This window comes from Lagenorhynchus albirostris, chromosome 1, assembly GCF_949774975.1.
Source record: "Lagenorhynchus albirostris chromosome 1, mLagAlb1.1, whole genome shotgun sequence".
Lineage (NCBI taxonomy): Eukaryota > Metazoa > Chordata > Mammalia > Artiodactyla > Delphinidae > Lagenorhynchus > Lagenorhynchus albirostris.
The window spans coordinates 48,026,068-48,053,701 of NC_083095.1; the positions used below are offsets into that span (position 1 = coordinate 48,026,068).

A 27,634-nucleotide genomic window follows, 5' to 3' on the forward strand; every position below is an offset into this window, starting at 1 on the left:
AGAGACCTTCTTTGGACTGCTTTTGGCTGGGCAACCTAGGGTTAAAGTTTTTCTTCTGTTTAGTACATGGGGACACAAGGAATAACCAGTGCATTTGAAGACTTCTAAGTTTGGCTTCAAAATGCTCTTCAGGAAAATGAATCCAAAGCAGGGCAAAATGGTGATTGTGTGACCTTTTTAAACCATGCAAGAGTTTTTTTGTTTGTTTGTTTTTTGCGGTACATGGGCCTCTCACTGCTGTGGCCTCTCCCATTGCGGAGCAGGCTCCGGACGCGCAGGCTCAGCGGCCATGGCTCACGGGCCCAGCCGCTCCGCGGCATGTGGGATCTTCCCGGACCGGGGCACAAACCCGTGTCCCCTGCATTGGCAGGCGGACTCTCAACCACTGCGCCACCAGGGAAGCCCCATGCAAGAGTTTTTAACGAGCCCTCCTGCTCACCTCTCAGAGAATAGTGACTATTTGATATACCACACACAATTAATTAAATCCCAGACATTTTACAACTTTGTAAACATGGAGGTTAATACACAGAAAACTGATAAAGTGAAACAATTTTTTTTTTTTTGGCGGGGAGTGGATAGGCAGAGTGAAGTGCTTGCAAAGAAAAGTTATGTTTTTATTGCTCTATACGACATTAACCAGCATTCCTTTTTCTATCTTCTTATTGAACTGCCATTCTGCTGGTTCCCTCAGTGAGTTAAATAAAACTTTGATGCATGTTTGCTATTTGTATAAGAATTAATGTTTTCAACAATTTGAGAATCATGCTGACGGTACCCTAAAACTTTACGGTAAGTAGTCACTGAATCTCAAGATACTTACAGTGAGCAGTAGTGTAGCCAGCTACTTTGCTCCTCCCAATGTAGACTACCAATTTCCCGTCTTGGAATGGGGGAACCTTGAGATTCTCAGTCCCATTATGATTCTGTGCTAGCCCCACACTTTCTCTGAGGGTTGTTTGTATTTTCTCTTGCATTACTAGCTTCTTTATTTTTCTGTTAATGAATAATGGCAAGTAACGGTGACATGCTTAAAACATAGAGGTTTGGTTATTTATTGGCAAGGTATAAGTCCTCTCATTTGTTTTACAAATACTGTTCAGCAAGACAGACTATATATTGATGTTCTTGAAGGATTTATGCTTTCCCCCGTTTTAAAAATGAGAATTTAAAAATGTACAGTTATTCTGTTTTTCATAAACTTTTGAGTACATGACGTATTGGAGAAGTTTTCATTCTCATTTATTCATGGCTACAAAATGGTGAGGAGTCATATCTGGACCCGATGTGATAGGGAAGGACTGTGCATTCAGAATAATGTAGTCCTGGGACATCACTTCTGAGTGAAGTAGTTAGTGATGACTTCGAGTTGTCTCCTAATGGCGAAGAGGTGAACGTATCTTTTCTTTCATTTGTTCTTTTTATTTTTTTCTTTCCTTTGTTCATTCTTTCATTCAACAAATATTTATCGAATGCCTTCTATGTTCTAGGCACTATTCTAGTTGCTGGGGCTATAACATTGAATAATCTAGTATATTAATTGTTATATCATGTTGGGCCTGAGTATGTTTGAAATGTCGGTTAAGAAGGGTATATATGCTCTGTAATGGCCTATATGGGAAAAGAATCTAAAAAAGAGTGGATATATATATATGTATATATCTGATTCACTTTGCTATACACCTGAAACTAATACAACATTGTAAATCAACTATACTCCAATAATTTTTTTTTAATGGTAAAATAATAAAAAAAGAAGGGTATATGTGATAGGTAGAACAAGAGGTAGCATGCTGTAGAGACACCAGTACTTTCTGCTACCTCCCCATCTTCCCTTCTTAAAGAATCTGTGTGTAGGCTAAGAAGGGTGTTACCCCTACCTCATACATATCACAGTCAATTAAGTTGGAGGTGGCCACCTGACCTAGAGTCATCCAATCCGTGGACTTACCTGAGCAGATAAGATACCTTTTTCTAGGAACTTGGAATTGGGCATGGAGAAGCTGGACTATACAGCATTTTGGCTCTCTTGCCCACAGGAATGTTTTGCTCTTGTAGAAGTAAAGCAGAGAGAGTGAGGAGGTAAAAAGTGTTGATGGCCAAATGTCCCTGAACTCTTGCTGTTCAGATCTATATACATTTATCCTGTGATCCAGTTACTTGAATTTTCCTTGTATTCTGTGAGATGCTCTTCTAAACTACCAGTAAATCCCCCTCACTCCCACCTTTTTGGTGTCTGTTACCTACAACCAAATGATCCCTGATTAAATAACTTTCCAACATTATTTTATTATTTCAGAGATTATGATAGGTAGTCCAACCTCAGCTGGGTCCTCTTGCTCTCAACACTTTCCTTTCAGCAACATGTGACTATTTACTGTTCTTCTCAAAAAGTTATATACTTTGTTTGGGTCTTGGCTATATAGTTCCTTTTGTCTGAAATACCCATTAGTCTTATCTTCTCGGAGAAGTCATTCTCTCTTACTGTTTTCAGTCTCTATGATGATCTCCCTTCCCTTCCCTTCCCTTTCTTCTTCTCTTTCCTGACTTAAGGCAGAATTAAATATTTCTTTGTTTCTCATAGCACTTTGTATATTCTAGCACTTATGAATCATATTTTCATTTTTTTACTAAATATATGTCCTTTAGCCTAAGCCCCTCAAGGATTTGAATCATCTTATTCATCTTATTCTCTTATATTTAGCATAGGGCCTAACAGTGTAGGCATTAAGTAATCTTTGAATGATCATTTCCTTAGTCACTGAATCTATTAGAAATTACTTTGCAATTAAATTTGAAATCAGTGAATCTTGGAGCTCAGTTGAAGCATGTATCAAGAATTAAAATAATATTGTAAGAATAAAAATTTGCAGTATTTTGCCAAACTCTACTAATGCCATATGGAGATTTATAAAATGCTATTTTAATTTTGGCAAACCTTACTTACTCACTATAAGTTTATCTTTGAATTCTCATATTGAAGGGAATGCCAGAACTCAAGTTATAAGCCATATTTGCTGAGTTTTGTAATATTTCAGATACAAACTCACTAACTCCCACAAAGTGTCACATGGTTTCTATCTTAAGGTATGTTTTGGCTGAAGTTTATTCAAAACAGATTTGGGTTTAAATTAAACCTAGAAAATTCGTGTTACAAAGCTTTATTTATTTAGCACAGCTATAGAAAAGCTACTATACTTTAAGATAATCTCATTGTCCTCAAGGTGACAGTCTTTTATCTAAAAAAAAAGATTGTGTAGACCCGTCTCTAATTTAGAAGCTACCATATGAAAGAATTCAGGAAAAAAAAATGTTTATACAACTCAGAAATTTCTTATATCCTCTTTTTTGCTTAGGTCCATTTTATTTTGTTATACTGTTTTAGGATTTTACCAAAACAGTAATTCAAAAGCATGGACAAAGAGATTTGTTATATCTTTCTGCATGGTAGAAGGATCACACGTTGAACTTCAAGTGGGTCTGTCCCTAATTTTTAATTTACAGCACTGAAGATATAGAATACGCACATCTCTATTTTTTTCATTGTAAACCAGTCTTGGACTTGACCCAGCAATGTAGGAGAACACTAATGGAACAGTCATTGACTACACTGAACATTCATCGTTTTATTAAAACAATGGAAGCACCTCTGCTGGTATGTGTCTTATTTAAGTATATTAGATAATTCATATATAAGATTTATTGTTTTGATTCACAGATATGCATTTTACTTAGATGAGCTATATCTATTCCCCTTGGACATATTTATTTCATTTAGGCAGATTTAGGAGTAGTACCTTATTAAAGGTAGAATAGAAGATAGACTATGTATTCATAAAATGATATTTTAATGCCTTGAAGTGTTGTTGTTTTGAAAATGCCTTGAAGTGTTGTTGTTTTGAAATCCAATATAGCACTGTAATTATAATGGCAGTTGTAATGAACTGTGGAAATATTCTGTGGTAGTTATAAAGAACTGTGACCATTCTAAGATCATGAAGATTAATTACATCATGGGTTAAGAAAAGACCTCTTTTGTGAATGTTTTGATCCCTGTTTTAAAAGTTCCTAAATGTTGGAACTATAGCATTTCCAGTGCCCCACTTTCCTTACTGTCAGCCTGGAAGAATTTTAGAGAGACTCAGTAGGTGATCAGCAGACTTTTCTCTCTGAAAGTTCGAAGGGTTGTCCTGAGCATATGTAAAACCTTCAGTAGGCCTTCTCACTCACTATGTCCTTTTTAAATAAAAATTGTGCATATGTGCTATAAATAATCCAAACAGTGCAGCAAAGTATAAAAATTTTAAAAGCCACCAGTTCCCATCATTCAGAAATGAACTGTTAGATGCACACCAGTCATCTCTGCATCCATATAGATACATACAGATAGAGGGATGAATGGATTAATGGACATATATTACATGAGTTACTTTATAGTAAGAAACATTATATTTAATCTTATTTGAATTTAATAGAAGAAAAAGAAACTGATGTGAAACTAGAGGAATTATGGAACTTTTGAGAAATTGTTTCTTTATCAGAGGGCTTTTTAGGAAATATTGTCTTAAGTGTTTATGAAAAACATTAAGAAATGAAAATCATTATTTAAAAAACTACATATTTGTATTTTAGCTAATATTGATTTACTCCTTGCTATGAAAGATGAGAGTACTGACTTCTTACATTTATTTCCATCTCAGCTCCTCTTATCCTCCAGATTTTAGTTTTGTGTTATTTTACATTGTAAAGTTTATAATATTTATATTGTGTTCTATAACCATAATTCCGACTTTAAAAAAAAGCCTTTCTTCCACATTTAAATAGATTCAGAGCTCACCAGTCCCAATTTTACTGGCTTCATTCCTGAGTTCTTTATTTTGGTCAGTTTTTATTTGGTTAGATTTTGGCTTCAAACAACTAAAAAAAAAAAGCAGTATGTAAATCTTTTTTCCTTTCCTTTCCCTGGGTGATGAGAGGGGACATTTATCTTATTTCCATGGGGAGATAATCCTCTGAATTTGGTTTGATCTTCCATTTCACCACAAAGCCCAGGTCAGTTCCTTGTACAGTTCTTCACCATTTCTCTCCTCATTTCCTTTTCTTCCAATTTTAAGATATTAAGAATTCTCAGGATTTTATCTATTCACCAGTAGACATTATCTATAAACATTAATAAAAAATGGAAACTGGGATTCAGACTTCTGGTAAACTCTGGATGCATGATCACTGCAATTATATGCATTATTTTACTTCTAAGCATGGGAAAATAGATGCAGGTTGGAGTTTTTGTGTGTGTAGTTGTGTGTGTATATTTGTATCTATTTTAAGTAGATACAAATGTGTTTAATTATTGTAGATATAAAAGCACAACTGCATCTTATAATCATGATAGGGGCATGTCATTTTAAGTCTTGACAAGCTGAGAATAAATCTTAAGCATAGGAATTTTAAGTGATTTCAATCTTAAGTCAATTAAGTGAGATTCTGGCAGGCATGGAGTTACCCTAGATGCCTTCTTAAGATTCCCAGCAATGAAAACAGATGGGAAAATGGTACAATTATTGTGCTGTTGGCTAATACCAAGGACATTTTGGAATGCTGATGATCTTCTCTATGATCAGTTTATTCTGATAGAAAATTTGTATCTGAATACTAGGAAGAATCTTCAAGTGCAAATACCTGATAAAATATTTTAAAATAGATAAATTATTATATAATCATTTTCCTGTGAATTTTTATTTATTTTTTGTTTGTGCATCTGAGAGAGCTCTGTCTCAGACAGATCCAAAACACTTGACTTAATTTAAGCCTATTCTTATACAGGTAATTAGAAGGATGCTATTATGGTTTATTCAGTTAGCTTCTATTATTTCTTGCAGGCTCATGTGGCAGTGTACAATATTATATAGCAAGGTGTTGGCTCCTGACATTATTGTCTCATATCTTTTTTATTCATTGTGGCAAAAAATGCAATTTACCCTCTTCACAATTTTTACAAATATACAGTACAGTATTGTTCACTATATGCACGTTGTTGTACAACAGATCTCTATAACTTTTCCATCTTGAATGACTGAAACTCTGTATCCATTCAGAAACAACTCCCCTATTCTCTCCTCAGCCCTGGCAACCACCATTCTACTTTCTGCTTCTGTGAGTTTGGTTACTTTAGAGACCTCTTATAAATAGAATCATGCAGTATGTCTTTTTTTTTTTTTTGCGGTATGTGGGCCTCTCACTGTTGTGGCCTCTCCCGTTGCGGAGCACAGGCTCCGGACATGCAGGCCCAGCGGCCATGGCTCACGGGCCCAGCCGCTCCGCGGCATGTGGGATCTTCCCGGACCGGGGCACGAACCCCTGTCCCCTGCATCGGCAGGCGGACCCTCAACCACTGCGCCACCAGGGAAGCCCACAGTATGTCTTTTTATAATTAGCTCATTTCACTTAGCATGATGTCCTCAAGGTTCATCCATGTTGTAGCATTTGTTAGGATTTCCTTCTTTTTTAAGACCAAATAATATTCCAGTGTGTGTGTGTGTGTGTGTGTGTGTGTGTGTACGTACAGATGTATATGTATCAATATCACATTTTACTGATCCATTCATCCATTGATGGATGTTCTGAGTTGCTTATACATCTTGACTATTGTGAATAATGCTACAGTGAACATGGGTGTGCAAATATCTCTTTGAGATCCTGTTTTCTTTTGGATATATACCCAGAAATAGGATTGCTGGATCATATGGTAGTTCTATTTTTGATTTTTTGAGGAATCTCTGTACTGTTTTCCATAGTAGCTACACCACGTTACATTGCTGCCAGCAGTGTGCAAGAGTTCCATTTTTCTCTACATCCTTGCTCATACTTGTTGTTTTCTGTTGTTTTTGTTATTGTTTTTTAATATTAGCCATCCTAATGATTGAGAGGTGATATTTCATTGTTGTTCTGATTTGTGTTTCATTGATGATTAGTGATATGGAGCATCTTTTCATATGCTTTTTGGCCATTTATATATCTTCTTTGGAGAAATATCTGTGTAAGTCCTTTGCCTGTTTTTTAATTGGTTATTTTTATTGTTGTTGTAGGAGTTCTTTAAATATTCTGGATATTAACCCCTTGTCTGATACATGATTGCAATATTTTCTCCCATTTCATAGGTTACTTTTCCACTCTGTTTATTGTTCCCTTGGCTGTGCAGACATTTTTAAGTTTGATGTAGTTCCATTTGTTTGGTTTTGCTTTTGTTGCCTGTGCGTGTGGTGTCATTTTCAGGAAATCATTTCCATTCCAATGTTATGAAGATTTCCCTCTATGTTTTCTTCCAGGAGTTTTACACTTTCATTTTCTACATTTAGATCTCTAATTCATTTTGAGTTAATTTTTGTATGTGGTGTAAGATGAGGCTTCCTCTTGATTCTTTTGCATGTGGATATCTAGTTTTCCCAACACCATCTGTTGAAGAGACTATCCTTTCCCCATTATATAGCCTTAGTGCCCTTGTCAAAGATCAGTTGACCATATATGCAAGGGTTTATTTCTGGGCTCTCTGTTTTGTTCCATTAGTCTATATGTCTGTCTTTATGCCAGTACTACACTGTTTTGGTTACTATAGCTTTGTAATATGTTTTGAAATCAGGAAGTGTGAGGCCCCAGCTTTGTTCTTCTTTCTCAAGATTGTTTTGGTTATTTAAGGTCCCTTGAGATTCCATATGTATTTTAGGATGGCTTTTCTATTTCTGCAAAAAATGCCATTGGGATTTTGAGAGGGATTGAATTGAATCTCTAGATGACTGGGTAGTATGGGTAGTATTTTAATAATGTTATATCCAATCCAAGAACATGAACATGAATGGGATGTCCTTCCATTTATTTTTATCTTCTTTTCTTTCTTTCAGCAATGTTTTGTAGTTTTCAATGTATGTCTTTCACTTCCTTGGTTAAGCTTATTCCTAAGTATTTAATTCTTTTTGATGCTCTTATAAATGGGATTATTTTCTTAGTTTTCTTTTCATATTGTTCATTGTTAGTGTAAGAAACACAACTGATTTTTTTTTTTTTTTTTTGCGGTACGCGGGCCTCTCACTGCTGTGGCCTCTCCCGTTGCGGAGCACAGGCTCCGGACGCGCAGGCTCAGCGGCCATGGCTCACGGGCCCAGCCGCTCTGTGGTATGTGGGATCTTCCCAGATCAGGGCACGAACCCGTGTCCCCTGCATCGACAGGCGGACTCTCAACCACTGCGCCACCAGGGAAGCCCCACAACTGATTTTTGAGGGTTGATTTTGTGTCCTGCAACTTTGCTGAATTTATTCATTAGTTCTAATAGTATTTTTGTGGAATCTTTAGGGTTTTCTACATATAAGACCATGTCATCTGTGAACAGAGATAATTTTATTTCTACCTTTCCAATTCAAATGCTTATTTCTTTTTCTTGCCTAGTTGCTCTGGGTAGGACTTCCAGTACTATGTTGAATAGAAGTGGCAAGAGTGGACATCCTTGCCTTGTTCCTGATCTTAGAGGAAAAACATTCAGTTTTTCACCATTGACTATGTTAGCTGTACGCTTTTCATATATCACATTTATTATGTTGAGGTTCTCTTCCTAGTTTTTTAATGTTTTTATCATGAAAGAGTGTTGAATTATGTCAAATGCTTTTTCTGCATCAATTGAGATGATTATGTGATTTTTGACCATTGTTATGTTAATGAGGTGTGTTACATTTATTGATTTTCATATTTTTTATTACATGTGTACATAATTATTTTACTGTGGTAAAAATATAATATCAAAATAGGGCAAAGATGCTACATACACCCACATAGAAAATTAGCTATTGATGGAAAATGTTTACATTTGAATAGCAATCAAAACTAAAATTTAGTTTTTTCCTCTATTTTCAATTTCTTTAAGAGGTTTCTTTTTTTTTTTTTGAATTTTCTTTTATTTATTTTTTTATACAGCATGTACTTATTAGTCATCCATTTTATACACATCGGTATATACATGTCAATCCCAATGTCTCAATTCATCACACCACTAGCACCACCAACCCCGCCCCCCGCCTTTTTCCCCCGTTGGTGTCCATAAGTTTGTTCTCTACATCTGTGTCTCTATTTCTGCCTTGCAAACCAGTGCATCTGTACCATTTTTCTAGGTTCCACATATATGTGTTAACACACGATATTTGTTTTTCTCTTTCTGACTTACTTCACTCTGTACGACAGTCTGTAGGTCCATCCACGTCTCTACAAATGACCCAATTTCATTCCTTTCTATGGCAGAGTAATATTCCATTCTATATATGTACCACATCTTCTTTATCCATTTGTCTATCAATGGACATTTAGGTTGCTTTCATGACCTGGCTATTGTAAATAATGCTGCAATGAACATTGGGGTGCATGTGTCTTTTTGAATTATGGTTTTCTCTGGGTATATGCCCAGTAGTGGGATTGCTGGGTCATATGGTAATTATATTTGTAGTTTTTAAAGGAACCTTCATACTGGAGGTGTGGCTGTATCAATTTACATTCCCACCAACAGTGCAAGAGGGTTCCCTTTTCACCACACCCCCTCCAGCATTTGTCGTTTGTAGATATTCTGATGATGCGCATTCTAACTGGTGTGAGGTGATACCTCATTGTAGTTTTGATTTGCATTTCTCTAATAATTAGTGACGTTGAGCAGCTTTTCATGTGCTTCTTGGCCATCTGTATGTCCTCTTTGGAGAAACATCTATTTAGGTCTTCTGCCCATTTTTGGATTGGGTGTTTTTTTTTTTTTTTAATATTGAGCTGCATGAGCTGTTTATATATTTTGGAGATTAATCTTTTGTCCACTGATTCGCTTGCAAATATTTTTTCCCATTTTGAGGGTTGTCTTTTCGTCTTGTTTGTAGTTTCCTTTGCTTTGCAAAAGCTTTTAAGTTTCTCTAGGTCCCAGTTGTTCATTTTTGTTTTTATTTCCATTACTCTAGGAGGTGGATCAAAGAAGATCTTGCTGTGATTTATGTCAAGGAATGTTCCTCCTATGTTTTCCTCTAAAAGTTTTATAGTGTCTGGTCTTACATTTACATCTCTAATCTATTTTGAGTTTATTTTTGTGTATGGTGTTATGGAGTGTTCTAATTTCATTCTTTTTCATGTAGCTGTCCAGTTTTCCCAACACCACTTATTGAAGAGGCTGTCTTTTCTCCATTGTATATCCTTGCCTCCTTTGTCATAGATTAGTTGACCGTGGGAGCATGGGTTTATCTTTGGGCTTTCTATCCTGTTCCATTGATCTATATTTCTGTTTTTGTGTCACTTCCATATTACGTTTAATACTGTAGCTTTGTAGTATAGTCTGAAATCAGGGAGTCTGATTCCTCCAGCTCCGTTTTTTTCCCTCAAGACTGCTTTGGCTATTCGGGGTCTTTTGTGTCTCTATACAAATTTTAAGATTGTTTGTTCTAGTTCTGTAAAAAAAAAGGCCATTGGTAATTTGATAGGGATTGCATTGAATCTGTAGATTGCTTTGGATAGTATAGTCATTTTCACAATACTGATTCTTCCAATCCAAGAATATGGTATATCTCTCCATCTGTTGGTATCATCTTTAATTTCTTTCAACAGTGTCTTATAGTTTTCTACATACAGGTCTTTTGTCTCCCTAGATAGGTTTATTCCTAGGTGTTTTATTCTTTTTGTTGCAATAGTAAATGGGAGTGTTTCCTTAATTTCTCTTTCAGATTTTTCATTAGTGTATAGGAATGCCAGAGATTTCTGTGCATTAATTTTGTATCCTGCAACTCCACCAAATTCATTGATTAGCTCTAGTAGTTTTCTGGTGGCATCTTTAGGAATCTCTATGTATACGATTCTCTATGTATAGTATCATGTCATCTGCAAACACTGACAGTTTTACTTCTTCTTTTACAATTTATATTCCTTTTATTTCTTTTTCTTCTCTGATTGCTGTGGCTAGGACTTCCAAAACTATGTTGAATAATAGTGGCGAGAGTGGACATACTTGTCTTGTTCCTGATCTTAGAGGAAATGCTTTCAGTTTTTCACCATTGAGAATGATGTTTGCTGTGGGTTTGTCATATATGGCCTTCATTATGTTGAGGTAGGTTCCCTCTATGCCCACTTTCTGGAGAATTTTTATGATAAATGGGTGTTGAATTTTGTCAAAGGCTTTTTCTGCATCTATTGAGATGATCATATGGTTTTTATTCTTCAATTTGTTAATATGGTGTATCACATTGATTGGTTTGCATATATTGAAGAATGCTTGCATCTCTGGGGTAAATCCCACTTGATCATGGTGTATGATCCTTTTAATGTGTTGTTGGATTCTGTTTGCTAGTATTTCATTGAGGATTTTTGCATCTATATTCATCAGTGATATTGGTCTGTAATTTTCATTTTTGGTAGTATCTTTGGTTTTCATATCAGGGTGATGGTGGCCTCGTAGAATGAGTTTGGGAGTGTTCCTTCCTCTGCAGTTTTTTGGAAGAGTTTGAGAAAGATGGGTGTTAGCTCTTCTCTAAATGTTTGATAGAATTCACATGTGAAACCATCTGGTCCTGGGCTTTTGTATGTTGGAAGATTTTTAATCACAGTTTCAATTTCATTACTTGTGATTGGTCTGTTCATATTTTCTATTTCTTCCTTGTTCAATCTTGGAAGGTTATACCTTTCTAAGAATTTGTCCATTTCTTCCAGGTTGTCCATTTTGTTGGCATATAGTTGCTTGTAGTAGTCTCTTAGGATGCTTTGTATTTCTGCAGTGTCTGTTGTAACTTCTCTTTTTTCATTTCCAATTTTATTGATTTGAGTCCTCTCCCTCTTTTTCTTGATGTGTCTGGCTAATGGTTTATCAATGTTGTTTATCTTCTCAAAGAACCAGCTTTTAGTTTTATTGATCTTTGCTATTGTTTTCTTTGTTTCTATTTCATTTATTTCTGCTCTGATCTTTACGATTTCCTTCCTTCTGCTAACTTTGGGTTTTGTTTGTTCTTCTTCCTCTAGCTCCTTTAGGTATAAGGATAGATTGTTTATGTGAGATTTTTCTTGTTTCTTGAGGTAGGTTTGTATAGCTATAAACTTCCCTCTTAGAACTGCTTTTGCTGCATCCCATAGGTTTTGGATTGTCGTGTTTTCATTATCATTTGTCTGTAGATATTTTTTGATTTCCTCTTTGATTTCTTCAGTGATCTGTTGGATATTTAGTAACGTTTTGTTTAGCCTCCATGTGTTTGTGTTTTTTATGTTTTCTTCCCTGTAATTGATTTCTAATCTCATAGTGTTGTGGTCAGAAAAGATGCTTGATATGATTTCAATTTTCTTAAATTTACTGAGGCTTGATTTGTGACCCAAGATGTGATCTGTCCTGGTGAATGTTCCATGCACACTCGAGAATAAAGTGTAATCTGCTGTTTTTGGATGGAATTTCCTATATATGTCAATTATATTGTGTCATTTAAAGCTTGTGTTTCCTTATTAATTTTCTGTTTGGATGATCTGTCCATTGGTGTAAGTCAGGTGTTAAAGTCCCCCACTATTATTGTGTTACTGTCGATTTCCTCTTTTATAGCTGTTAGCAGTTGCCTTATGCATTGAGGTGCTCCTATGTTGGGTGCATATATATTTACAATTGTTATATCTTCTTCTTGGATTGATCCCTTGATCATTATGTAGTGTTCTTCTTTGTCTCTTATAACATTCTTTATTTTAAAGTCTATTTTATCTGATATGAGTATTGCTACTCCAGCTTTCTTTTGATTACCATTTGCATGGAATATCTTTTTCCATCACCTCACTTTCAGTCTGAATTTGTCCCTAGGTCTGACGTGGGTCTGTTGTAGACAGCATAAATATGGGTCTTGTTTTTGTGTCCATTCAGCAATCCTGTGTCTTTTGGTTGGAGCATTTAATCCCTTCATGTTTAAAGTAATTATTGATATGTATGTTCCTGTGACCATTTCCTTAATTGTTTTGGGTTTGTTTTTGTAGGTCCTTTTCTTCTCTTGTGTTTCCCACTTAGAGGAGTTCCTTTAGCATTTATTGTAGAGCTGGTTTGGTGGTGCTGAATTCTCTTAGCTTTTGCTTATCTGTAAAGCTTTTGATTTCTCCATCGAATCTGAATGAGATCCTTGCCAGGTAGAGTAATCTTGGCTCTAGGTTCTTCCCTTTCATCACTTTAAGTATATCATTCCACTCCCTTCTGGCTTGTAGAGTTTCTGCTGAGAAATCAGTTGTTAACCTTATGGGAGTTCCCTTGTATGGTATTTGTCATTTTTCCCTTGTTGCTTTCTATAATTCTTCTTTGTCTTTAATTTTTGCCAATTTGATTCCTATGTGTCGCGTCGTGTTTCTCCTTGGGTTTATCCGGTATGGGACTCTCTGCACTTCCTGGACTTGGGTGGTTATTTCCTTTCCCGTGTTAGGGAAGTTTTTGAATATAATCCCTTCAAATATTTTCTCGGGTCCTTTCTCTCTCTCTTCCCCTTCTGGGACCTCTGTAATGTGAATGTTGTTGCATTTAATGTTTTCCCAGAAGTCTCTTAGCCTGTCTTAATTTCTTTTCATTCTTTTTTTTTATTCTGTTCGGCAGCAGTGAATTCCACCATTTTGTCTTCCAGGTCACTTATCCTTTCTTCTGCCTCATTTATTCTGCTATTGATTCCTTCTAGTGTATTTTTCATTTCAGTTATTGTGTTGTTCATCGCTGTTTGTTTGTTCTTTAATTCTTCTAGGTCTTTTTTTAAACATTTCTTGCATCTTCTCAATCTTTGCCTCCATTCTTTTTCCGAGGTCCTGGATCATCTTCACTATCATTCTGAATTCTTTTTCTGGAAGGTTGACTATATCCACTTCATTTAGTTGTTTTCCTGGGCTTTTGTCTTGTTCCTTCATCTGGTACATAGCCCTCTGCCTTTTCATCTTGTCTATCTTTCTGTGAATGTGGTTTTTGTTCCACAGGCTGCAGGATTGTAGTTCTTCTTGCTTCTGCTGTCTGCCCTCTGGTGGATGAGGCTATCTAAGAGGCTTGTGCAAGTTTCCTGATGGGAGGGACTGGTGGTGGGTAGAGCTGGCTGTTGCTTTGGTGGGCAGAGCTTAGTAAAACTTAATCCACTTGTCTGCTGATGGGTGGGGCTGGGTTCCCTCCTTGTTGGTTGTTTGGCCTGAGGTGACCCAACTCTGGAGCCTCCCCGAGCTCTTTGCGGGGGCTAATGGCGGACTCTGGGAGTTCTCACGCCAAGGAGTAATTCCCAGAACTTCTGCTGCCAGTGTCCTTGTCCTCAAGTGAGACTCAGCCACCCCCACCTCTGCAAGAGACCCTCCAACACTAGCAGGTAGATCTTATTCAGTCTCCTATGGGGTCACTGCTCCTTTCCCTGGGTCCTGATGCACACACTAGTTTGTGTGTGCCCACCAAGAGTAGAGTCTCTGTTTCCCCCAGTCCTGTCAAAGTCCTGCAATCAAATCCTGCTAGCCTTCAAAGTCTGATTCTCTAGGAATTCCTCCTTTCGTTGCTGGACCCCCAGATTGGGAAGCCTGACGTGGGGCTCAGAACCTTCACTCCAGTGGGTGGCCTTCTGTGGTATAAGTGTTCTCCAGTTTGTGAGTCACCCACGCAGCAGTTATGGGATTTGATCTTATTGTGTTTGCGCCCCTCCAGCCGTCTCATTGTGGCTTCTCCTTTGTCTTTGGGTGTGGGGTATCGTTTTTGGTGAGTTCCAGTGTCTTCCTGTCGATGATTGTTCAGCAGTTAGTTGTGATTCTGGTGTTCTTGCAAGAGGGAGTGAGAGCACGTCCTTCTACTCCGCCATCTTGAACCAATCCTGATTTTCATATGTTGAACCATCCCTGCATCCCAGGAATCAGTCCCTCTTGGTCATGGTGTTTAATCCTTTTAAAGTTTTGTTGAATTCATTTTATTAGTATTTTATTGAGGATATTTGCATGAGTTTTCATCAGGGATATTGGTCTGTAGTTTTCTTATAGTATCTTTGTCTGGTTTTGGTATGAGAAAAATGTTGGCCTCATACAATAAGTTTGGAAGTGTTCCCTCCTCTTTATTTTTTTGGAAGAGTTTGAGAAGGATTGGCATTAATTCTTTTGAAATGTGTGATAGAATTCTACAGTGAAGTCATCTCTGCCTGCACTTTACTATGTTAGGAGATTTTTGATTGCTGATTCAGTCTCTCCTTACTAGTTATATGTTCAGGGTTTCTATTTCTTCTTTATTCAGTCTTTTTTTTGGCCATGCTGTGTGGCATATGGGATCTTAGTTCCCCAACCAGGTGTCAAACCTGTGCCCCCTGCAGTGGGAGCATGGAGTCTTAACCACTGCACCACCAGGGAAGTCCTTGATTTAGTCTTGGTAGGTGTATATGTCTAGGAGTTTATCAGTTTCTTCTAGTTTATCTAATTTGTTGGTGTATAATCGTTCATAGCAGTCTCTTATAGTCCTTCATTTTCTTATATTGTTTTTTGAAAATTTCTAAGTTGTAATCTCACCCCTGGTGCAAGAGTGCTTCTGTCACTTTTGTATATTTTATACTAATTTATAATTTTAAAAATATATATATTTTTATAGATATGTGAAATTATTAGTAATTTTTATGGTACTATTAGCAATCTTCTTGGTACTACTCTATTACTTTTTCTATCTATCAAGGACATTTGTAATTTTGTCTTTTGTCTAATGGAATGGATAATAACTTTATAATTAAGGAAGCATGGGGTTTTAAAAGAAGTACACCAGCTTGTATGGAAAGGGACAGAAACAGCACAAAATGAAAAGAAGTCTTTAGACTCCCCATATTCTATGGACAGGAAATGACTGAGAAATCTGCTCAGCTGCAAACACAGGCTCCCTTTTTTTGTAAGCAAGAAAGGATGAGTTGGAGGGCAGGTCAAGAGCCCAAATATGTAACCCAGAGCCTCAGAGAACAAACCCTTAGGGAGTAGGACTGAGCCCTAATCAAGGAACTAGCCCATATGCCTGAATGGGCTTCAGAATCCCTACACACTAATGACCATTTTATGCTTCTGCTTTCTCCCCTTTCAAACAGTAATGTGTATAGTGGTTATCTTTTGCCTGTTCCATCATTGTCTGTTGAGAATGGGGAAAAATAATTCATTCATTTCTTCAGATTGAGAGGAACAGTTCTCAAGGAGCTATATCCAAGAGGCCACACTAGACCTGAATGTAGATGATGAGATCTTCGAGTTTGCATTGGTCTCAAAGTCTGATGGGATGAGGCTTGGAAATCTTGGAGAGAAGTGTTATTCGCATGGGATGGGGTGGAAACTGTAGCCAGAGAGTAGACCATTGACTACAACAATTCATATCTGTCCCACTTGCAAAATATACTCACTTCTCTCTCCAAGCCCCCCAAAGCCTCATCCTATCAGACTTTGATTAAATTTTCCAAAGATGGCAATAACAACTCTCCCATCTCATAAACTCTCCTTATCATGTGACATGATCAATGTGCCTGTCCAGCGGTAGGGTCTGTGTCTTCTCTCCTTGAACATGATTGCGCCTTTGTGACTGCCTTGACCAGTAGAATAAGGCTGAAATGATGATATGTGGCTTCTGAGGCTATGTGTCATAGAATGCCATGTGCTTCTGCCTTGCTCTCTTTGATTGCTCATTCTTTTTTCTGTTTTTTTTTTGTGGTACGAGGGCCTCTCACTGTTGTGGCCTCTCCCATTGCGGAGCACAGGCTCCGGATGCGCAGGCTCAGCGGCCATGGCTCATGGGCCCAGCCGCTCCGCGGCATGTGGGATCTTCCCGGACCGGGGCATGAACCCGTGTCCCCTGCATCGGCAGGCGGACTCTCAACCACTGCGCCACCAGGAAAGCCCTGATTGCTCATTCTTAAAACCCAGCTACTTTTCCGTGAAATTAAGCCTGAGGAGAAGTCATGTGAAGAGGAATTGAGGTCCGCAGCCCACGGTTCTGGCTGAGCTCATAATAGTCAGCAACAGCTTGCTAGCCAGTGAATGAGCCATCTTTAAAGTGGAACCTTCACCCTCCAGTCGAAATGCCCCACTAATGCAATGTGGACCAGAGATGAGCTTGCAGACATATGGACAAAATAAATGATTCTTGTTACTTTAAGCCATCAGGTGTTGGCGTGCTTTGCTACATACACAGTGATAGATGCTTGGAACACACCCTCATCTGTTTCTATGGCATTAACTACACTGATTCTCAGATTTGAATTTTCAGGTCCAATGTTTCTTCAGAGTTCCTGTCCCATATATTTAACTACTAACTAGATGTCTTTCTCCTAAGCTCTACATGTCCGGCATTAATGTGTTATCCTTTACCATCTGTTCTCGCTCCATTATCTTGGTTAATTTATTGTCCAGTCATTCATGGCAGAAACCTGGAAAACCATTCTCAGCTCCTACATCTCTCTGCATCTAATTTTAGATCTTAAATATCTTTTGAATTCTTCATCCTAACAGCCAGCGCTTTAATCCAGGTTCTCCCTCTCTCTCGTGTACTATTTTAGCAATAACGACTGATCTGGTCTATATTGTATTCCTGTACTTCACTCTCTATAAGTTTATGCTCTCTGTTGCTTGCAGAGTGATATGTTTTATTTTATTTATTTATTTATTTATAAAACATCTTTATTGAGCTATAGTTCACATATCATTTAATTCACCCATTTAAATTGTAGGATTCATTGGTTTTTAGTATATTTTTTTTGTTTCTATTTGGTTTTTTTTGGCCACATGGCATGTGGGATCTTAGTTCCCCAGAGTATTAACCACTGGACCACCAGGGAAGTCCCTTTTTCCTAAACATAGTGATATATTTTAAATACACATATATGATCTTGTTACAATAATTTTTGCAGTTCCTAACTGGCTTCCAATTATTTACAGAATAAAGCCCTACCTTCTTAGGAGGATATATATAGTTTTTAATGATTTGGCCCCTTGCCAGATCTCCAGTCTTACTGTCTGTTCCCCCTTTTTACTTTTTTAATACTAAATTTCTTATAGTTCTCCAAATACACAAAGAAAAAACCAGGCTTTTCTACTCCTTCAGGCTGTTATACCCATTCAGGTTTTGGCATAATTGAGCTATGTGTTGTTGTAGCACTGAGGTTCCCACCTTCTCGCTGGCTGTTGGCCAGTGTTGCTCTTACCTCCTACAGGCTGTTCTCAGATCCTGACCACGTGGCCCCCTCAAAAAATTGCAGTTTTCTCCCTCAAAGCCAGCAGACAAATCTCACTCCTTTGTGCTATGACGGTCTTACATGGTGTGACCTAATCCAGGGAATGACTCTGCTATAAGTATCACCCACACTCAAGGAATTAGGATTATACAAAATGTGTACACCAGGAATCTTGGGGACCATCTTAGAATTCTGCTTACCATAGGTAAATATAGATTTCTCTGTGAAAACTTTTATGATTAAAAAAACCCTCAATAATTAGAAATTTTACAGGAATGCATCTTCCCGTGTATCTGCTATTATCCACTCTGCTGGTTACTCAGTGGGCTCTTTCAATCTGGCAGCTCATGCTTCTTCAGTTGTGGGAAAGTTGTGTGTATTTCAGTGATGATTTCTTCCCTTCTGTTTTCTCCCTTCTCTCTTTCTGGGACTCCTATTTGAATGTTGGACCCCTTGAACTAGTCCCTCAATTTTATCTTTTCTATTATCCATCTGTCTTTTGCTATACTTTCTGGCAGATTTATTCAACTGTATTTTTCATTTCTTTATGGGTAGTCTATCTTCCCATCCTTTTGAGCTTATCAGTGGTGGTTTTCTGAACCTTCTTCTGAATAGTCTGTTTCCTCCACGTTACTTGTTTTTCTGTTTGTTCTGGTCTCTGTCTTTCATGTTAGAGGCTTTCCTTAGATGCTTGTTACTCCTTGTTCATGATTTAGAATCTGAAACTTAAAAAGCTTATTGGAAATTCTGAGGCTGTAGATCGCACTTGTTAGTTCTGAGCTCCATAGGGTGATTGGATCTGGGCTGCTTTCTGGTGAACCTCAATGTCGGTAGCTTTAGACTTTTTCTTGTGGTTACTCAAGGTCCCCAGAAAAGGAACTTCCAGTTTTCTGCTGGTGTACAGAAGTCTGGCTGCTAGCATACTGGAAACTGAGTGGGAAAGGGCTAAAAGGAGTCTCAGCATTTGGGTACTCAATCCCCCTGCTTTGGGTATGGTATTCCTACTCTCAGCTGTTCCTGCAGTCCGGCCAGATTTCTTCTGGTGTGAGGGAGGGACCTAAGTTCATGGAGTTGGGGAGGGGAATCTAGGGATCTAATGCTTCCTCAAAAGTTTTACCTGTTCCTCCTTATTTTGGAGCCTTCCTGCCATTCCCCTTCCAGTATTTCTCTCCCAGTTCCAGAGACGCCAGGCAGTGACAGTTCCTGAGCAATTTTAGGATTCTGCAGTTAAAGTGAAATTGTCTCTTAGCTTTTCCTCTCTCATGGCTTTAGGGTTTTTTTCTCCAGCTTCCAAAATTTTGCTGCCTTTTCTCTTTTCCTTTCTTCACATATGTATGTTTATCTCTTTTGAAAAATCCCACTGCTGTAGTTGTGCTGGGATTTCTGGAGGGGGTGAAATTAGATGTGTATATTCAAGCTGATGTCAACTCAGATGTTCCTCATTGTTCTGTAATATGTCATTATATGTTAAATTCTTATGTGTAAGTATTTGTTCCTTAGTTATCTGTTCTGTTTTGTTTCAAATATCTCTTTATTTATCAGTACCACAGTTTTTTTATTGTTTTTTTTGTTTGTTTCTTTATAGTATCCTTATCCTTTATGGTTGTAAATTTCTGTTTAACTCCTTGTAAAATTTGTTAGTTTCATAATGCTTAAACTATACAGGTACACTGGGAGCATTAAACTTAGAAAATCATGAGACCATTTCTGTTAATGTTAATGGATCTATTTCACAGACTTGTTTTTTCACTCGTCTTTATTGATAAGAATTAGCAGGGTTTAAATCCAAATGTTGGAACATTATTATCACATAGTAAAGACGTTTTGTTCTTTTTCTAAATGAAGACTGAAGTTGCTGAAGATCCTCAACAAGTTTCAACTGTTCATCTTCAACTAGGATTACCACTGGTTTTTATTGTTAGTCAACAAGCTACATATGAAGCTGATAGAACAACTGCAGAATGGGTTGCTTGGCGTCTTCTGGGAAAAGCAGGAGTTCTGCTCCTGTTAAGGTATTTTAAATATAAAGTAGTCACTATACTGTATTTAGCAGAACACTAATATTTTTCTTATATGGCAGTCTGTTCACTTATAAATAAAATCAGATCTCTAATGGACTCTAATATAGTTAAAACCAGTTGCTGAGCTAAAGTCTTTAATTATCAGCTTGATTAATATTTAGACCTTTAAACTTTGCTAAATGAAGCTGTAGATTAAGACAGGGTAGAAAATCTGATCTGTATTTATGTGTAAAATTTCTCAGACTCACTAAATTGTAATCTTTCTTCATAAACATTTTTTAGTATAAGAACTTACAGCTCTATTTTAGATTGACATCCTGGATGACTATTATTCTTGAGATTAACAACATAAAACATTTATTTCCATTTTGAAAAAGGGACTCTTTGGAAGTGGACTTTCCTCAGAATGCTAATGTGGTCTTCAAAAGAGCAGAAGAGGTTAGTCATTTTATATATTGGTCTACAGTGTCTGCTTATTTAATACATGCGGTCCTAAAGTAACATACACTTATTATAGGAAAATTCTGTGAATTGCCACTATTCAACGATAATTGCTGTTAACATTTTGGTGTGTTTTCTTTCATCTGTTACTCTGTCTCTCCGTGTGTGTGTGTGTTTGTGTGTGTGTGCGTGTATTTAAATATATATGTATTCTTTATTAATTTTTTTTGAATGCCAAGTGTCTTCTGTACTCTTTTATTATCATCATAGTCTTTGCATCAAGATACATAGCAATGATAGCAGGTTTCTTTTTAAAGCTTAGTATTAAATATTAAATATCTTTCCCCGCTTTAATTTTACATTACTCTGCCAAGAAAAAAATTAAAACTCAAGTTACCTGAAGCCTGGACACACTTCCATGATTAGCCGGGCTGTGCAAAAGTTGGTGGCTTTGTTCTTCCTGCTGTGTGAGTAGGTCCAGGCCCTCAAGAGATGGACGAGGTTATCATTGTTTTTCAAAAGTGTGCTACAAAAACGGATGGCCTGTTATAAGCCAGGTTACAAAGTCAAAACGTGGGTGAGGAAGGGACAGTTTCTTCTGGAAACAGAATTTCTGAAGAGTCCCAGTCCATCATTTTTCCCCAGAATGGCTGGAGGGGGCATAAAATCTCAACATGAGTTTCAAAGCCTCATCTCTGTGAGGGGACAGTAGTTGCCTTACTGAGGAGGGCGTGGCTCAGTGGTGAGGCGGCCACGTCTGCCCATCCCCACTGCTCTCAGCGAGGGAAAGGAGAGTTTATTGCCCAGGAGTGTGAAGTGGGCTGAAGATCGGTTGATACTGAATTCTCTAAGAGGTTTCTTCTAGAAACAGACAGCTCAGACCCTTGCTCTCACTTTAGCAAAGAAGTTATTTTAAAAGCACTTGGAAAGTTCCTCCTACGCCCTTGCAGGGCGGCTCAGAGGAGGGAGTCGTCAGTACAGCCCCCTTCCAGGCCATATCGGAACTCCTGAAAGTTGGAGACCCCGTAGAAGTGGACGAAGGTGGCTGCTACCACCAGGACATGGAAGATCTGATGAGACTAGAACCACATGTCGGATTTTCCAGGGAAGAAGCGCTCGGGAATCCGTGCGGCATAAAGGCCAGCTCTGGTGATGTACATCACAGCCATGAGGAAGAAACAGCCCATCTGGCCCACCGTGGTGGCCTTGACGAAGCCCTCCACGATTGTAAAGTGCATGGTGGGCACGATGCCGCTCAAGCCAAGCCCCAGGAACACCCCTGCTCTTGTCTGCTGGTGCTTAGGAGTGGCAAACCGGTGCCACTGCAGCACAATGATGGCAGAGGTGCCCACGCTGGAGAGGTGGATGAGCCGTGGCTGTGGGGAGCAGTAGAAGGAGTAACAGAGGCAGGGGACAAAGCTCCCCCGTAATCAGCAGGGCAATCCCTGAATAATCTAGTTGGGAAAAGGTCTGAGAGACCTTCTCTGAGTGATAATAGACAGCGTGAAAGAGCCAGGAGAAGCTGAGGCAGAGCACCGCGCCCAGGAAGAACGTCCCGAGCACCACCTTCTCCTGAAGAGGGATCATGAAGTACACGTTTGGTCTCAGCATGGTCAGGATTCCCAGAAAGTGAAACGTCACAAAACCAAGCAGGTGGGTCCAGAAGTTGCCCGTCTCCGTGTGGATGCGGAAGATGCTCTTGAAGCAGGCCCGGGAGGAGGGCATGGGCGGCCTGTGGCCGTGCAGCAGGTAGTCGTTGTCCTTCAGCCAGTCGGGGAGCACGTCGTACGGGATGACCCTCCAGCGCCCCTCCCAGACCTTATGCACAAACTCCTCCATCTTCTCCATGGCATGGTGGGCTTGCAGGGGAAGTGTCAGCACCCACCCCTCCTCCTCCGCTTCCTGAGGCACTGGGCATGCCTGCTCTTCTTCAGCTTTGCTTGGGCTGGCGATGCCCTGCTTGCCTAGCTCCTCTAGCAGGGGGCCCAGCTCAGCCAGCTCTGCTGTGTCAGCCTCCCTGTTCCCGGCAGGAGCCCCACTGCCCTGGGCCACCACAGGTCCTTTGTGAGAAGACATCTGGCTGGTACCTCAATGCCCTGTGGCTTCAGCTTGGGGAAAGGGTGGGGTCTCTAGGGCCCAGGGAGCAAAGAGTTCCCTGTGATGGAAGACAGGCGGGCGGCGGGCTCTGCTCGGGGCCGCGGACCCCGCGCTACATCCCGCGGCACTGGAGGCGGCCTGTGGCCAAGCGGTGCGAATCTTCTGCCTATATATATATTGTAAAGAAATTTAGGATCATGCTATATATCCTGCTTTTCATGTACAGTTATATTTCATTACTTGCTATTGTGCTGTGATGCCTGCCTTTGTACACTGTTTTGGACATCACTGACTCTTTCCTTTTGCTAAATTTCTGGAAGTAAGTTTTATTAAAGGAAATGGGAATTTTTAAGACTTTTAAAATGCGTTGTCAAATTTCCCTCCAGAAGGGTTATACTTTTACCAGCAGGGTTTGGAATTTCTTGTTTCTCATACATCTTTGCCAGTACTGAACAGTAATCTTAAAAAAAAAAATCATTTCTATACACAAAAAAAGTTTCAGTATTAATTTGCATGTCTTTGATAACTTTGACTAGTTAGGTCATTTGTATTTCCTCTGTAAATTTCTGTTAATGTCCCTTTTTCCTTAAATTGTTCTTAATTAAGAACTCTTTAATTCTGAACATCTTGTAAATATTATATACATATGCTAAAAAATTATTGATATGTTTATGAACTGCCAGACAGTTTAAACTTAAATTCCCTTGCATAAGTCTATGATAGGAATACTGGGCTAAAGAGTCAGAAGACTTGGATTCTGTTCCTGCTAGTTCTGGGTCCAGATAACTGAATTAACTTCTTCAAGCTCAGATTTTTCATTTGTGAAATAGTCGTAAAACCTCCCCTTCTAACTTACAAGAAGTTTTATGAGACCCAATAGGAAAATACTTTGAGAACTGTAGTATTGTTCAAATGTGTACACTGTGGGGCTAGTATGCTTTGCTTTTTGACCAGGTAATGGAAGGAATACTTTCTGAAGCTATTTTTTTTTTACTATTAGGGGAAGACCCCTAAGTAGGAAATTACTTAATTTGTTATCGGGAAATAGGTTTTGTAGAAGAATTAAAGTTCATGCTGTTGTCCCAGTGCATATAAAAGTTATATATATACTATACTGTAGTCTAGTAAGTGTGCCGTAGCATTATGTCTAAAAAAACAATGTATATGCCTTAATTTAAGAATTCCTTATTGCTAAAAAAAATGCTAACCATCATCTGAGCCTTCAGTGAGTTGTAATCTTTTTGCTTGTGGAGAGTCCCGCCTTGATGTTGACGTGGCTGCTGACGGACCAGGGCAGTGGCTGCGGCAGTTTCTTAAGATCAGACGACAGCGATGTTTGCCCCGTTGATCGACTCTTCCTTTCATGAAAGATTTCTCTGTAGTATGCTACAGAGCAATGCTGTTGGTAGAATTTTACCCAGAGTAGAACATCTTTCACAATTGGAATCAATCCTCTCAGACCCTGCTGCTGCTTTATCAACTTAGTTTTTGTAATATTCTCAATCCTTTGTTGTCGTTTCAACAGTCTTCACAGCATCTTCACCAGCAGTGGATTCCATCTCAAGAAACCACTTTCTTTGCTCATCCATAAGAAGCAACTCCTCATCCCTTCAAGTTTTATCATGAGGTTGCAGCAGGGATAATTTACTAAAATAATCCAGTGGCCTAAAATTTCATGTTTTAAAAATGTTTTGGTTGAGGCTTAGTGAAAGAAATTTTAATGGAATAATTTCAATGGAATAGAATTTGGTATTCTTAAAATACCTAGGGGCAGATAGTATTTTTATGTTTAGGGCTAAACAGGCAATTAAACTTTTTAGTGGAATTTTTTTAGATGAAGTATTATTTTGAATATTTCTGTAGAATACAAAACAATTTTGTCTCTGTTTGCAATAAAATTGTATATATTTTTATACCTCAATTGTATTGAGGTAGGACTTACTGTTATATGTAAAATGCTTCAGATGTCAGTGTGATGTGATTGTGACAAGAAGCAAGCGAGACTTTCAGTTCTTTTTTGCCCTCTTTTTCAGTAGCACACACTATCTTTCTATAACGTATACTTTGGATGCTTTTAATAGTGATCGTGGAGTTAATTTACCTTTTTTAAAAAAAATATTAAAATTGAGGTTCAGAGGTTTAGTTTCATTTCATTTTAGTATCAAACAAGTAAAACATTTTTGTATTAAAATGCTTTGTTATATTTTAGTCATATCTTTTAAAATTAATGTATTTCTAGGGAGTGCCAGTGGAATTTTTGGTGTTAAATAATATTGATTTAATCGTATCCCGTGTGGAAAGTAGTATGCACATTGAGGAAATGCACGAAGATGAAGACAATGACATTGAAGGTCCAGATATGGGTAATATGTTTTTTTGATGATCATGCTCCCCTCCCATTTATACCCAGCATCCTTAAGGTCAGTGAAATTTCAGTGAATTAACTGTCACATTCAAGAATGTGAAGAGGCCTGAAGAAATTAATTTTGAATTTCATTTTAGCAACTTGATGAGGTGTAAAGATATAAGGATGCTCTATTTTGTTTAGTGCGATACCTTTCATTGTTACATGTCAGGCTTCTAGCTTTCCACAAGTGTGTCTTTATCCTCCACATCAGTTCTTTCAGCCCTACTGGTCTACTCCGTGTTTAAAAAGGACCCAGGAGCCACAGTATGATATTTTATTTTTATTATTCCTATTAGGATATGAAATTCTGATAAATATAATTGTATTTGTAGTTGTAAATGAATCCAATTGTTAGCAGTATAGGGAGTAAATTTTGATAACATTTTAATAATTCTTTTTAATATGTTATTTCTGTTTTTCTTTTTATTGCTTACATTTTTGAAGTATTCTATAGTTTTCAAGGCTATTTCCCACTCATTATTTACTTTGATAGCTGTCCTCTGAGTTAGCTGAGGTAACCTTCATTTTGTAGAGGAAAAAATCTGTGTTTTAGCTCAGTTAAGTGATCTGCCCAATGTCACACAAATGGCATGTGGAGCATTCTGATTTGAAATCTTACTTATGATCATTATCATTCCTAGTACTTCTTTTATAACATCAGTCCTATTCTGAAATTGTTTATTTACTTTTCTCTCTATTGGTCTATAAAATTTCTAAGGCAGGGATTATGTCTTGTGCATTCTTGTATCCCATTTAGCAAACACTTGAATTTTTATATAGTACTATTATCATGAGTCCCATTTAGTAAATACTTTTTTAAAAATTAATTAATTAATTAATTTTTGGCTGTGTTGGGTCTTTGTTGCTGTGCGTGGGCTTTCTCTAGTTGCAGCGAGCGGGAGCCACTCTTCGTTGCAGTGCGCGGGTTTCTCATTGTGGTGGCTTCTCTTGTTGTGGACCATGGGTTCTAGGTGTGCAGGCTCAGTAGTTGTGGCTCGCAGGCTCAGTAGTTGTGGCACACGGGCTTAGTTGCTCTGCGGCACGTGGGATCTTCCCGGACCAGGGCTCGAACCCGTGTCCCCTGCACTGGCAGGTGGATTCTTAAACACTGCGCCACCAGGGAAGTCCTGTAAATACTTTTTATATAGTCCTATTATCATGAGTCCCAAGATGGAAGTAATTTACATATTGTTTTCATGAGGTCCCTTTATTATTAGGATCAACATCTATATTATACATTTAATAAGGGCTCTGAGCTTTAACCGTTACTGGTGACCAGCTTCTTGGTTTGAGCACTGCTCTAGTTTTTTTCTGATATACAGAGGTTAGAATTGCTCATGATTTAAGCCAGAGTTCTTCTCCATAGCATCGTCATTGTATAGGCAGATCTGTGTTCTGCTCTCTTGCTCCCTGCTTTATTCCTATCATGGTTCATATATTCTTCAGAGTCAGAGGAATTATCTGTCAATTTAATAAGATTCCTGTCCTCAGTGGTAGTTGCCTGTTTCAAAATTTCATTGTTGCCATGTCCCCTGTTTTACTTCCTGATTCTCTGGCTTTAGTTTGCCCTCTGGTGCTGCCTTCTCTTTTTTTCTAACTCTCCCCTATCTTCTCTCCTCAGCCCAGTTCTCATGTTTCTTAAACAGCTTTCTTTTTTTGCTTTGTAGTGGAATTTTTTGTTTTGTTTTGTTTTTCGGGTTTTTTTTTTTTGGTCTTAACTTCCTATGTTTGTAATCCATACCGACCCATAATATAGTTTGATGTCGTGCCTATATACACAGTTTCCTTCTCATTTTCATTTCATTCCCATTTATATGAGACATGGATGAGGGTTTGGAAAGAGTTTGTTACCACGTAAGAGTGGAATATAAAGAAAAATGCCCTTCAAAGGAAATGGGCACAAGATGAATCAGAATTAAATGGACTGAGGTCTCCAAAAGGAGAGTATGAAAAAAAATAACAAACATGTGTGGCTAAAGAGAGTGTGTGTGTATATATATATATACACACTATATATATATATATATATATATATGTATATGTGTATATATATATATATATGAATTGGTGAAAGTTTGAGCTGAGGAATAAATAAATTTATAAATTATAAATTTATAAATGAGGGTGGCTTATTAAGAGAATGGGGAAGCAAGAAGGAGGTGTTTGGACAAGATAAGAAAGGATGGATTGGGAAATAAGAATGGACTAGCAGGAAAATGAAAATACATGAATAATAAGAAAAAAATACAGTAAATGAGAAAATTGGCCTTTATTAATTTTGGTATTGAGGGCATAACTTCTAGTGCCATAGAATGTGGTATTTAAAAGTACCTTAAAATTAATAATAGAACTCTTATGTTTCACAGGTTTGAATATTGAGACACAGAGTTATATAATTGACTAGAGTTACACAGCTAAAAATTGCCAATATGGTACTGAAATCCAGACCTAGTATTTTATTTTATAGTATTAG

The 27,634-nt window shown here is 37.9% G+C and overlaps 1 protein-coding gene and 1 pseudogene across 1 annotated transcript in view; one reads left to right on the forward strand and one right to left on the reverse strand.

Moving 5' to 3' along the window:
* TXNDC16 (thioredoxin domain containing 16) overlaps window positions 1–27,634 on the forward strand; it is a 104,448-nt gene that overhangs the window by 30,237 nt on the left and 46,577 nt on the right. Inside the window, exons 8-11 of the mRNA XM_060167196.1 lie at window positions 3,505–3,655; window positions 20,041–20,207; window positions 20,594–20,654; window positions 24,994–25,117. Coding sequence (XP_060023179.1) covers window positions 3,505–3,655; window positions 20,041–20,207; window positions 20,594–20,654; window positions 24,994–25,117 — 503 coding nt within the window. The remainder of the gene's footprint in view (window positions 1–3,504; window positions 3,656–20,040; window positions 20,208–20,593; window positions 20,655–24,993; window positions 25,118–27,634) is intronic.
* On the reverse strand, window positions 21,553–22,900 carry LOC132530183 (adiponectin receptor protein 1-like; annotated as a pseudogene).